This window comes from Artemia franciscana, chromosome 2, assembly GCF_032884065.1.
Source record: "Artemia franciscana chromosome 2, ASM3288406v1, whole genome shotgun sequence".
In the NCBI taxonomy this organism is placed as follows: Eukaryota; Metazoa; Arthropoda; class Branchiopoda; order Anostraca; family Artemiidae; genus Artemia; species Artemia franciscana.
Window position 1 is genome coordinate 7,186,884 of NC_088864.1, and position 14,600 is coordinate 7,201,483.

At 34.8% G+C, this 14,600-nt stretch overlaps 1 protein-coding gene across 1 annotated transcript in view; it reads right to left on the reverse strand.

Annotated features, from left to right (window-relative positions):
* Positions 1–10,277, reverse strand: part of LOC136034056 (glutamate receptor ionotropic, kainate 1-like) — a 126,825-nt gene extending 116,548 nt beyond the window's left edge. The window contains exon 1 of the mRNA XM_065715170.1: positions 9,854–10,277. Coding sequence (XP_065571242.1) covers positions 9,854–10,022 — 169 coding nt within the window. The 5' untranslated portion in view covers positions 10,023–10,277. The remainder of the gene's footprint in view (positions 1–9,853) is intronic.
* Between the last annotated feature and the right edge of the window lie 4,323 nt (positions 10,278–14,600).

Sequence of the window (14,600 nt, forward strand, 5' to 3'; positions counted from 1 at the left end):
TTAAAATTCTATCCATTTAATTCCTTGCATCTTTTATTTACTGTGTATATGAACTCTGTTTACATACACTTTCCTTCATTTATCCATGATGTAGCTACTATACACATAAAACACACGCAAACGTTCCATAGATCTCATAGCCCTATAAAAGCCCACTGTTCCTGAAACTACTCCCGGGATGTTTCAGAACCTGTCAAGAACATCTGATTGATAGCCTTCCTATATTTGAGACCCTGGGGCGATGGTGATACAAGATATACGAATTGACACTTAGTTCTTCGACTCCTGTGGCGAATCAAGTTCAAAAGTGCTCTCAGGGGTGTTTTTTTTTTTTTTTTTTTTTTTTGCAAGATTTATTCTCAGAACAGATCTATTTTCTAGACTAATGGATGAAGAACATCCTAGTGAAAGAAAAGCCCTAATTCGTGCAAAGACATGTCAGCAATTGTTGGAGTTTGACACGCAAGGATCTCGTTGAGGGACAGGATCTTTTATTGTATATTAAACAGTGGGTGTGTAATATTAGCTGAGTTAAACTTTTATTTCTATAAGACATGTCAGTACTAATTTCTTCGATATCTATTGTCTCGCTTTGTCTTGGAGCAAAAGTGGAACAGCAGATCATTATCATAAAGCTGAATTTATCTATTACTTTGCCATTCGCAATTGGTTGCCGCAAGGGGATAGATGGTATGTGATAATTACAATATATTAAGCGGGAAGATAAACTTTTGACCAAGTATAATTAGAGGCTAATTCGTTAGAAAAACAATGATAGAGGACTTTAGGTTTCGAATGAAACAAATCAAAACTTAAGTTCTTTGGCATCTTAGAAATCAACATGGCAAGGCAGATGGACTTACATCGAATTTCTATATCGACTTGGTAAAAAAAGCAATAATATTAGAATTTACTATGACGCCACACTGGTTGAACGCAACGACAAAATAAATAAGAAAACCAAGGAAGTTTTCTGTCAGCGAAGGAAGTAAACGCACATGTTTTGGCAGTGATATCTCACATGTCATCCCAAGTAAGGAAAAGTCGGGTAGTTTGGCAAAGCTTTCATTTTTCAATTTATCCTTAGAAACAATGGAAAACCTTTATTCTTCGAGACAATGAAAAAAACGTCTACTGTGTTCATAAGTTGTCAGAGGAACATTCAGGATGTGTCTCGTAACTTTTTATTTAACCTGTGATAAGTATTGATTTTCGTTTTTCTAATCTTACCAGTTTATCATACTACTTGAAACTAAAATTTCTCTTACTTCAGGTAGTTAGAAAAGCTTCTAACTTTATGTAATTCATATTATTAACATTTTTATTTCCATAATTTTATGAATGGAAAATATTTACCAAAATAGTATACCAGGTAAAAAGAAATTCAAATTAACGAAATCTTTGCTGAGGTCGGCTAATGTGTCAGGATTTACGGTCATTCTCAAAATCAAAATTCGATACTAGCCTTTTAGTGTATTAAATGAATATTTCAAATGTTTGAGCCCGCTCAAATTTACTCATTATTAAAACTTTTTGTTCATTTCTGGTCCCATGCTTCCCACCAGCCTTCTTCAAAAAACATAACAAAAGACAAAAAAAAACTAAGTCTCTTCAGACTTCAGACCAAGGGCAGTGAAAAACAAATCTGTTTGAATTTGTTAAGTGGAAAGTTACAAAACCCTACTCAAGCATGTCTCGACTTTGTATTCCCTTTATATTTCATTAAAATTCATATTCCCTTTATATTCCGACTTTATATTCCGTCATGATAGTATATCTTGACGACAGTATCCAATCTTTATATTACCACGGCCCCCTTAAAAATATTTTATCGTAAGGTGCCTCCCTTCCATTTACCAAAATAATACACACCTGAAGTTTTTTAGTTCAATGAAATTTAATCAAGACAAACTCTTACAAACAATGAAAAGGAAAAACAAATGTATATTGTTGTCTTTTAAAGGGAATGATATGCTTGCCTATCAGCACAAAAATTGTCAAATCAAAGGTGTCAATTATGAGATAGAGATAGATTATGATTATGAGATAGAGATGAGATAGATTATGAGAAAGATGTCATTTAATAGACTCAAAAATCAAGAAAACTTTTAAATTCAACCTTTAATGAAAAAGACTTCCACGTGGAGTATAGTAGTTTTTCCTAATAGCAGTTCTCAAGTTTAAAAAGAATTGTGGGGGTGGGATCAGTAAAAAAAAAAGCTAAAAACACTTGGAGCCCAACATCTTAAGGAAGGGTAACTTTCTGTTGGAGGTGTATTTGTCTTTGAGAATCAACAGGTTGTTAATGCACTAGTTTTTACGGACAAAAACATTGTCAAGCTTAATCAATTAATTAATCAATTAATTAATTAATTAATAATTAGTATCTTCAAGGTTCAAGGTGGTACTGAAGAAGATGGCACTGCCATAAAATCTTCGTAATTTTGAAAGAACCAAATACAGACTCTTCAGGGATTACGATTTTAAATAATTAGTCAAACAGTTCGTGATAACGAACTGTAGGAAGGAGCGACCCGGCTAAATAGTAACCAAAACTCTAAAAAATGGGGTTTTGATATCAATAGCTACATCAAAAGAATTTCATTTTAATGCTGATTTTAAATATATAAGTTTAATCAAGTTTAATCTTACCCATCAAAAGTTACGAGCCTGAGAAAATTTGTCTTATTTTACAAAATAGGGGGAAACAACCCCTAAAAGTCATAGAATCTTAACGGAAATCACACCATCAGATTCAGCGTATCAGAGAACCCTATTGTAGAAGTTTCAAGCTCCTATCTACAAAAATGTGGAATTTTGTATTTTTTGCCAGAAGACAAATCACGGGTGCGTGTTTATTTGTCTGTTTTGTTTTGTTTTGTTTTTTCCCAGGGGTCATCGTATCAACCAAGTGGTCCTAGAATGTCACAAGAGGGCTCATTCTAACGGAAATGAAAAGTTCTAGTGCCCTTTTTAAGTGACCAAAAAACTGGAGGGCACCTAGGCCCCCTCCCACGCTCATTTTTTCTCAAAAGTCAACGGATCAAAATTTTGAGATAGCCATTTTGTTCCGCATAGTCAAAAACCATAATAACTGTGTCTTTGGGAAGGACTTACTCCCCCACAGTCCCTGGGGGAGGGGCTGCAAGTTACAAACTTCGGCCAGTGTTTACATATAATAATGGTTACTGGGAAGTGTACAGCGTTTTCAGGGGATTCTTTTTTGGTTTCGGGGGTGGGGTTGACGGGAGGGAGCTATGTAGGAGGATCTTTCCTTGGAGGAATATGTCATGGGGAAAAGAAATTCAGTGAAAGGGCGCAGGATTTTCTAAAATTACTATAAAAAAAAAATGAAAAAATAAACATGGAAAAGTTTTTTCAATTGAAAGTAAGGAGTAAAATTGAAACGTAAAACGAACAGAGATTATTACGCTTATGAGGGGTTCTAAAAATACTTTAGCATAAAGAGCGAGGTTTTTAGGAGGAGATAAATACCTCGCTCTTTATGCTATAGTATTTTTAGTAATTTCAACTATTTATTCTACGGCCTTTCGGATTAAGGGGTCATTCTTAAAGAATTGGGACAAAACTTACGATTTAGTGCAAAGAGCGAGGTATTAAGGAGGGTACAAACCCCCTCATATACAAAATAAAAATTTAAGAATATAAAAGTTTGTTACGTAAGCTAATTCTTAAGTTACGTATATTTTTTACTAATAAAAACATTCGTTAAAAATTAAAATTTATAGTTGCCTTTTTGTGTAACCGAAAAATTGCAGGGCAACTAGGCTTTCCCCACCCCTTATTTCTCAAAATCGTCTGATTAAAACTAAGAGAAAGCCATTTAGCCAAAAAAGGAATTAATATGCAAATTATATTTTAATAGTTTATGTGTGGAGAGCAAAAATCAAACATGCATTAATTCAAAAACGTTCAGGAATTATATAAAAAAAAACTAGTTTTTTTAACTGAAATTAAGGAGCGACATTAAAACATAAAACGAAGAGAAATTACTCCGCATATGAAATGGGTTGTTCCCTCCGCAATCCCTTGCTCTTTACGCTAAAGTTTGACTCTTTGTCACAATTCTGCTTTTTAAAACAATTAAAAACTTTAGCGTAAAGAGCAAGGGATTGCAGAGGGGACAACTCATTTCATATACGGAGTAATTTCTGTTCGTTTTAAGTTTTAATGTCGCTCCTTACTTTCAGTTAAAAAAACTAGCTTTTTTATGTAATTTTAGTATGAGTCCAGGACTAAACAAGAAAGGGAACTGAGCTAAACAAGAATAAGAAGCTGATAGTACTTTTAGATTACGACTGGTTTAATTTAAAAGGAAAAGAAAGAAATTTTTGTTTGTTTGAAACTTCAAAAAAAGAATTATCGCTGCGGAGCTTACGAGAGATATATTTAGACAACTAGCTCAAATAAACTAAGTCATTTAGAGAAAACAAAAAAACACCCCCCCCCAAAAAAAAGAGGATATTGTTTTAAGAGCAGAAAATTTCAAAAATATTCTTGTAGCTTCGCCTACTCGCAACTACGACTGTAACTACTTACAACTCCAGCTACTTGGAACTGTGACTTCGTTTACTTGTGACTGTGACTACCTATGATTGCGAATGCATGTACTTGTGATTCCGACTACTCAGGACGGAAACTAGTTGTGACTACATTTACTTGTGGCTTCGCTACTCGCAACTACGACTGTAACAACTCTTACAACTCCAACTACTTGCAACTGTAACTGCGTTTACTTATGACTTTGACTAACTACGATTGTGACTCCATGTACTTATGATTGCGACTACTCAGGACAGCAACTAGTTGCGACTGCATTTACTTGTAACTTCGCCTACTCGCAACTATGACTGTAACTACTTACAACTCCAACTACTTGCAACTGTAACTGCGTTTACTTATGACTTTGACTACCTACGATTGCGACTGCATGTACTTATGATTGTGACTACTTAGGACAGCAACTAGTTGTGACTGCATTTACTTGTAACTTCGCCTGCTCGCAATTACGACTGTAACTACTTACAACTCCAACTACTTGCAACTGTGACTGCGTTTACTTGGACTGCAACTACCTACGATAGCGACTGCAACTACTTGTGATTGCGGCTACTCAGGACGGCAATTAGTTACGACTGCATTTACTTGTAACTTTTCCTACTCGCAACTACGACTGTAACTACTTGCAACTCCAGCTACTTGCAATGTGACTGCGTTTACTTGGTACTGCGACTACCTACGATTATGACTGCAACTACTTGTGATTGCGAATACTCAGGACGGCAACTAGTTGTGACTGCATTTACTTGTAACTTCACCCACTCGTAGCTACGACTGTAACTACTTACAACTCCAGCTGCTTGCAATGTGACTGCGTTTACTTGTGACTGCGACTACCTGCGATTGCGACTGCAACTACTTGTGGTTGCGACTACTCATGGCGGCAACTAGTTGCAACTGCATTTACTTGTAACTTCGCCTGCTCACAACTACGACTGTAACTACTTACAACTCCAACTAATTCCAATTGTGACTGCGTTTACTTGTGACTGTGACTACTTACGATTGCGACTGCAACTGCTTGTGATTGTGACTACTCAGGACGGCAACTAGTTGCGACTGCATTTATTGTAGCTTCGCCTACTCGAAACTACAACTGTAACAACTCTTACAACTCCAACTACTTGCAACTGTAACTGCATTTACTTGTGACTTTGACTACGTACGATTGCGACTGCATGTACTTATGATTGCGACTACTCAGAACGGCAACTAGTTGCGACTGCATTTACTTGTAACTTCGCCTACTCGCAACTACGACTGTAACTACTTACAACTCCAACTACTTGCAACTGTAATTGCGTTTACTTATGACATTGGCTACCTACGATTACGACTGCATATGTTTGTGTTTGCAACTACTCAGAACGACAACTAGTTGCGACTGAGTTACTTGTGGCTTCCTAATCGCAAATACGACTGTAACAACTTTTACAACTCGAGCGACTACGACGGCAATTAGTTGTAACAGCTAATTTTTTTTTAAACGTTAAAGAATTTTCACTGTTAATAGATTTTTTATCTATTGTAGGAGGGAGTTCGAATATCCAGTCTGATACCCCCCCCCCCTATTTACTCTTTTAAGTAGCCATGATCGAAAATTTGTCAATTTCTTCACTTTGAATGCTTAAAAATATAAAAAATAATATACGGTACTTCATTCACCTTGGCTTTAAAGACTGTTAAATAAATATAAAAAAAAACATTTTCTTCAACTGGAAATAAGGAGCAACATTAAAACGTAAAACGAACAGAAATTATTATACAAATGAGGGGGGGTCACCCCATTCGTCAATACCTCGCTCTTTACGCTAAAGTTTGAATTTTGTTGCCCAATTCTTTAAGAATGACTCCTCAATTACAAAGGCCATTTAATTAGAATAAACGGCTCTTATAAAAGTACTTGAAAAACCTTTAGTGCAAAGAGCAAGGTATTGACAGGGGGTGACCCTACTCATGTGCGTAAAAATTCACGTTCGTTTAAATTTTTAATATTACTCTTTACTTTCAGTTGATTCTTTTTTAATTCCTGATCGATTTTTAAATAATGCAGGGAAATCCAACTCCCCCTGCTGGAAAATTCTCTTCCCTCATCAAAAATTCCTCCACGTACAACTCCTCCCACATAAACCCTCTGATCCCCCGGAAAAGTCTCCCCTGAAAACGTCTGTATGCTTTCCATTAAATAATATCATTTGCTGACAATGGGTAAACTTCGTGACTTGCAGCCCTTCCATCAAGGACTGTGGAGGGTTAAGTAATCCTCAAAGACATAGCTAGTAGATTTTTTGACTATGTCGAACAGAATGGCTATCTCAGAATTTCGATCGGGTGACTTTTGGGAAAAATGAGCGTGTGAAGGGGGCTAGCTGCCCTTTAGTATTTGTGGTCACTTAAAAAGGGCTCTAGAACTTTTGATTTCCAATCAAATGAGCCCTCTCTTGATCTTCTACGATCAATGATTCGATATGATTACTCCTGGTAAAAAAAATAAATACACATTTGTGATTTTTCTTCCGGCAAAAAATGCAAAATTCCACTTGGTAAACAAGAGCTTCAAACTTCTACACCAGGGCTCTCTGGTAGTGGTTTTTATTAAGATCTCTTGATAAGGATCAAAATTCAATTTTTTTCATATGTTGTTATCAAGACTCTGTTTCTTAGAGTTTCAGTTACTATTGAGCCGCTATTCTTTACTTACAGTTCATACCTCGAACTGTTTGATAATGGTTAGACACTTCACAGATATTATTGATGCTATACAAAGGGTGTCTATGCTACATTATTAGATTTTAGAAGCTCTTCAAGCCCGCCCGTTGTCGCAACCGTAAAATTGAATTCGAAAATTGAGAAATCAAAACTCTTAAATTAATCGCCACCGAAACAATGCTTAGACAAACTTTTTTATTGAAACAAGATGTTTTTTAAACATCTAGAATCCTTCATGAAAACAACAATTTTTTAAACAAATAAAATATAGAAGGCGCGTACTGAAAGGGGCGCAGGCTTCAGGATAATTTCCTCACGTAATTGCAAGATTTTTTTCAGTCGTGTATTTTTAATGAGACATATGTATCCCTTAAGAAATTTTATGATTCCCGTCTCCCCTCCAAACTGAATTCTTGTTTAAGTGTCTTTTGCTTAGAATATATTTTTCATCTTTTTCTTTTGTTTGTTTGCCTCTAAGATTTATATAAAGCTATAAGCATAAATGTAACATATGGCATGTGAACACAATAAAAAGAAAAAAACTGTAGCTCCTCGGCCAGTTGTGGTGCATAGGGAATCAATACATGCGTTGTGGGAATTTATTTAACCCGCAGTTCCCTTCCTCATTGGTCTGCATCATCTTGAATCAAACCCCAGGCCTCATACTGCCAAGCAAAGATAAATCCACTGCACTAACACATATCTTAATAACATACTATGTCTTCTGCTGAGAGAGGGCCTTGGGTATGCTACCCCTTTCTGCCCCCTAAGAATCCAGGAAACTAAATATAAATAAGTAGCTTTTGTAGGAATTAACAGCATGATTAAGACTACTCTGCATAATAGACCGCCCTCACATAGTTTTGTAACATCATACATTGAATCAGATCCATAGTTGTGTACCTATCAAACAGTCTGTGGTAACGAACTGTAAATAAGGAGCGAACCGGCTCAATAGTAACCGAAACTCTAAAAAATAATTTTTATACCAATAAATAGATAATAAAAAAATCTACTTTTCATGTTGATTTCAAATATATATGTTTTACTATATAGGTTCAGTCATACCCATCAAAGGTTAGGTATCTGAATGTTTTAAAAAGAGGAACACCCCTTAAAAGTCATAGGATCCTAATGAAATTCATATCGTGAGATTCACTGTCTTAGAGAGCCCTACTGTAGAGGTTTCAAGCTCCTATCTGCACAAAAGGTGGAATTTTGAATTTTTTGCCAGAAGAAAGATCACGAATATGTTGTTTGTTTGTTTTTGCTTCTTTTTTTTTTAGGGTGATTGTATTGATCCAGTGGTCCTAGAATATCGCTAAAAGTCTCATTTAAATGGACATTAAAAGTTCTAGCCCCCTTTTTAAGTGACCAAAAAAATCGAAACGACAACTGGGCCTCCTCCCACACCGCTTTTTTTCTCAAAATCGTCCGATCCAAATTTTGATATAGCAATTTTGTTAAGCATAGTTGAGGAGGGTTGCTCCTCCTCAACATCTTTCTCTGTTTGCTAAATGTTTGATTTTTTTCCCAGTTCTTTAAAAATGACTCCTGAAGCAGTACTAAAAAACTTCAGCGCATAGAGTGAGGTTTTTAGGAGGAGAAGCCCTCCCCATATACGTAATAATTTCTGCTCGTTTTAAGTTTTAATGTTGTTCCTTACTTTCTATTGAAAAAACGCGTTTTTTTTATTTAATCTAAGATTGAGACCAGTTAAGATAGACTCTGACCAAACTGAAAAAAAAATTGTCCAAAACATTCCGAAATTTTTTGCACTAAAATTAAGATAAATTACATATAAACTAAACATACTCTATGGGTTCAAAAGCATCCGACTAAGCAGAAAGCTATTATTCGGCTGTGTCAGTTCCTATTTTAGTTTGAGAATAGAAATTACATGTTATACGAAAGCTAATATTTAAATATTTTGTTGGGGGATTTTCGCTGAAAACACCTTTTCTGGTTTTCATTGCAAAATTCAAAAAACAGCAAAACTTTCCCTCTAGAATTTGCAAAGTTTATCGCCCCTCCTAAGAATTTCTGAATCAACTCCTCTCTTTATAAGCTTTAAGTAGACAGTATTAGTGCAATAATGTCTAAAAGACGCTATTGATGCGTTTTATAGATTAAAGAGCTTCAAAAAAAAATTAACACAAAATGTTTTATTTCAAAGCAAAGAATATTCAGTTTCCGTATTATATTTGAACTTAAGATATCGAAAGTTTAAACGATGGATTCTTTGCTACTTTTTCATCAAAATAATCACTCAGTTCATTGGTCATTCTTCATGACCTCTTTTCACCCAATTCAGTGAAGACCTGTTTTTATTGAGCCCAAAATAACTGTCTAAAAAGTGCAATCTTCGGCGGTCAGGGATCCTTCATCTCTAAAACCTCCCCCAGTTATCTCAACCTTTCTTTTGTTTCAGTCCTAGAAAGGGAGATCGACCAACATTTTTCGTACTGTTGTTTGACAACGGTTAACAACAAAATGCTGTTTTGACAAATATATTGTTTGACAACCGTCAGTGAAACGGATACCCGAGACTAGATGTACTCACCAATTTTTATTACAGGAGGTAAACACGATGACAAATTTATCAAGGATGAAAAGACAAAAAAGTACAGTATCATTCCACAGTAAAAGCTATTCCTACAGTTTTTGCCAACAGAACACTCAAAACTCACTTTCCTATGATCACTACCTTTCCATTTTACACATTTTTTCATTCTATAGGAAACATGCGACCTGCTATGGAAAGCCTCACTAAGAGAACTGAAGCTTCATAAGCTCTTGCACTAGGAAGCCCTTCGTTGGTCCTGAAGGATGGACACTGAGGGATTTCTGATTTGTATTTGACTCTGTTGTCGAATAAAAGGGCATTTCTGATAAAATTTTTTATATTTAATAATAAATAAAAATATAATAATAATAATATATTTATATTTAATATATTTTTTTAATATATTATATTAATAATATAATATATTTAATAATAATAAATAAAAATATAAAATAACACCACTCTATAAGCCAACTTCTTTAAAAAATTAACTTAACTCAATGAAGAAGTTACTTTCTTATGGTTAAAAATTAGGGCATAAAATAAAACATTTCATGGTGGTGAACAGTAAGCAAAAAGTGTGGCTTTCTTTGAAGGTGTACTTGTCTTTGGGAATTAATGGACTTTTAATATATGAAAGTGGGATTTTTTTTCTCTCTTATAATCTATCTTCTTCTTCTTTATTTTCCTTTTTTCTTATCCCACTTTTCGTCTCATTTCGTTGGTTTTTTTTTTGTTTTTTTTTTTGTTAATGAAGTCGGTATTGTTGTTGGTTGAATGTTCATCAGCCACTACTATCAAGTCTATGACTTTCTAAAGTGGCTGATGTGGTTCTTTTGTATATTGACGGTATGTATCATAAAAGTGTCTCTCTGTCTGAATGTTATTTCAAATAAAAAAAAACTAGTTTTTTTTAACTGAAAGTAAGGAGCGACATTAAAACTTAAAACGAACAGAAATTACTCCGTATATGAAATGGGTTGTCCCCTCCGCAGTCCCTCGCTCTTTACGCTAAAGTTTGACTCTTTGCCACAATTCTACTTTTTAAAACAATTAAAAACTTCAGCGTAAAGAGCGTGGGACTGCGGAGGGGACAACCCATTTCAAATACGGAGTAATTTCTGTTCGTTTTAAGTTTTAATGTCGCTCCTTACTTTCAGTTAAAAAAACTAGTTTTTTTTATTTAATTTCTGAACGTTTTTGAATTAATGCATGTTTGATTTTGGCTCTCCGCACATAAATTATTGAAATGAAATTAGTATATTAATTTTTTTTTTGGCTAAATGGCTTTCTCTTAGTTTTGATCAGACGATTTTGAGAAATAAGGGGTGGGGAAGGAGGCCTAGCTGCCCTCCAATTTTTCGGTTACTTAAAAAGGCTACTAGAACTTTTAATATTCAACGGACGTTTTTATTAGTAAAAAATATACGTAACTTAAGAATTAACTTACGTAACAAACTTTTATATTCTTATATTTTTATTATGTGTACGAGGGGGTTTGTACCCTCGTTAATACCTCGCTCTTTACACTAAATCGTAAGTTTTGTCCCAATTCTTTAAGAATGACCCCTGAATCAAAAAGGCCGTAGAATAAATAGTTGAAATTACTAAAAATATTTTAGCTTTTTTTTAAACAACAGCATTTACAGCCTCCCCAACAACTAGGCACACAAGTTTTTACCTCAGAGGAGGCGATCATTCAGGAGAGGAGTAGGACAAAAGTTAAAAAGTGGGCAAAATTATATGAAAAAAATAATATCCTAATCTTGCTCTCATGTCAGGATGGTTGTTGCACAGTATTTGTAATTTACATATCGTAATTTTTTTAAGCATCCTAGATATTAGAGAAAATACTACAACTACTAATGGCTCATTGCAGCTTTAAGTCGCTCATTTTGGCCAAAACACCTGCGCACATTCCACCTTCAGCCCAATCTATTCAACATTCTTTATTTTTTACCTCCCCTCAAGTTCCAATTCTCTTTAAAGAATTATGGTCTTTTCCCACCAAATTTATGGCCTCTTTTATGGCCACTCCATTATGACCTCTTATGGCATCTTCTTGTCCCCATTTATGGCTCCCTGTTGCCACTCTATTATGATCCCCTAAAGCTTCTTCCCACCCCATAAGTGAACGACCTACTTTTTGTTTGGCTCCAAATTGATTGGCAAAACCTTTGGCAAAATTTTCTCCCATTGAAAACCTCGTATCTGATGATCCAAAAAATCCATTTTTTTTAATTTTTTTGTTGGTAATTGTTGGTAAGGAGCGACCAGGCTCAATAGTAACCAAAACTCTAAAAAATGGAATGTTGATACCAATACATACATCAAATTTTAATGCTGATTTTAAATATATAAGTTTCATCAAGTTTAGTCTTACCCATCAAAGTTACGAGCCTGAGAAAATTTGCGTTATTTTAGAAAATAGAGGGAAACGCCCCCTAGAAGTTGTAGAATCTTGACGAAAATTACACCATCAGATTCAGCGTATCAGAGAACCCTACTGTAGAAGTTTCAAGCTCCTATCTACAAAAATGTGGAATTTTGTATTTTTTGCCAGAAGGCAGATCACGGATGCGTGTTTATTTGTTTTTTTGTTTTTTTGTTTTTTTTCCCAGGGGTGATTGTATCGACCCAGTTGTCCTAGAATGTTGCAAGAGGGCTCATTCTAAAGGAAATAAAAAGTTCTAGTGCCCTTTTTAAGTGACCAAAAAAATTGGAGGGCACCTAGGCCCCCTCCCACGCTAATTATTTTACCAAAGTCAACAGATCAAAATTCTGAGATAGCCATTTTATTCAGCGTAGTCAAAAAACCTTATAACTATGTCTTTGGGGACGACTTACTCCCCCACAGTCCCCGTGGGAGGGGCAACAAGTTACAAACTTTGACCAGTGCTTACATATAGTAATGGTTATTGGGAAGTGTACAGGCGTTATCAGGAGGATTTTTTTGGTTAGGGGAGGGGTTGAGAAGAGGGGGATATGCTGGGGGAACTTTCCATCGATAGTTTGTCATGGGGGAAGAAAATCTCGATGAAGGGGCTCACCTCCTCCTAATACCTCGCTCTTTACGCTAAAGTATTTTTAGTAATTTCAACTATTTATTCTGCGGCTTTTGTGATTCTGGGGTCATTCTTAATGAATTGGGACAAAATTTAAGCTTTAAAGTAAAGAGCGAGGATCTGACAAGGGGGCGAACCCCCTCATATATGTAATAAAAATATGAGAATACAAAAGTTCTTTACGTAAGCTAATTTATAAGTTACGTAAATCTTTTACTAATAAAAATATTCGTAAAAAATTAAAAATTCTAGTTGCCTTTTTAATTAACCAAAAAATCGGAGGGCAACTAGGCTTCCTCCCCCGTTCTTTTTTTCTCAAAATCATTCTATCAAAATTATGAGAAAGCCATTTAGCCAAAAAAAAAAATGCAAATTTTGTTTTAATTATTCCTCTGCGGAGAGCCAAAATCAAAACATGCATTGATTCAAAAACGTCCAGAAATTAAATAAAAAAAAAAAGTTTTTTTAACTGAAAGTAAGGAGCGACATTAAAACTTAAAACGACCAGAAATTACTTCGTATATGAAAGAGGCTGCTTCCTAATCAACGCCCCGCTCTTTACGCTAAAGTTTTTTACTGTTTTAAAAAGAAGAATTGAGAGAAAGAGTCAAACTTTAGCGTAAAGAGCGGGGCGTTGATGAGGAACCAGCCTCTTTCATATACGAAGTAATTTCTGGTCGTTTTAAGTTTTAATGTCGCTCCTTACTTTCAGTTAAAAAAACTTGTTTTTTTTATTTAATAAATATTTTAGCTAAATATTTTCCTTTTTTCTTATCCCACTTTTCGTCTCATTTCGTTGGTTTTTTTTTTGGTTTTTTTTTGTTAATGAAGTCGGTATTGTTGTTGGTTGAATGTTCATCAGCCACTACTATCAAGTCTATGACTTTCTAAAGTGGCTGATGTGGTTCTTTTGTATATTGATGGTACGTATCATAAAAGTGTCTCTCTGTCTGAATGTTAATAGAGGAAATGCTTGCCAAATTCAGTCAATTGATTTTCAATGTTTATTTTTCCGTTCAATGTAACAACATTGACAAAAATGAAACATTGACCTAAAAACATCATATCTCTGAAACAAACAAAAGACGGATCTTAGAAAACCGTGCTGTTGAGGTATGAACAGGCCTGAGATGGGTCCAAGGGGAAATATTTTATTTTTATGCATTTGGCACTGTCAGTTTCACTTCAGATTTTGATTTTATAAATAACTCTTGATTAAATAAGTATAGTTGTCTACAATAGTAGACTGCTATAGCTGACAATAAATATATAGTTGACTATAGTAGACAATAAGCTGTGCAATAAAATGTAGAATAGCAAAAACGCTACCAGACATGTTACTAAAATATCTAATGGGGGAATTTTCACTGAAAATACCTTTTTTTTAGGTTTTCATTAGAAATTTGAAAAAAAAACATTAAAACTTTGTCCCTCTCGAATTGGCAAAATATGCCTCCCTCCAAGTCTTCTAAATTGACTCCTCTCCTTATAAGCTTCAAGTAGACATCATTAGTGCGATAATCAAACAGTTCGTGGTAACGAACTGTAGTAAGGAGCGATCCGGCTCAATAGTAACCAAAACTCTAAAAAATTGAATTTTGATATCAATAGCTACATCAAAAGAATCGCATTTTAATGCTGATTTTAAATATATAAGTTTCATCAAGTTTAGTCTTAGC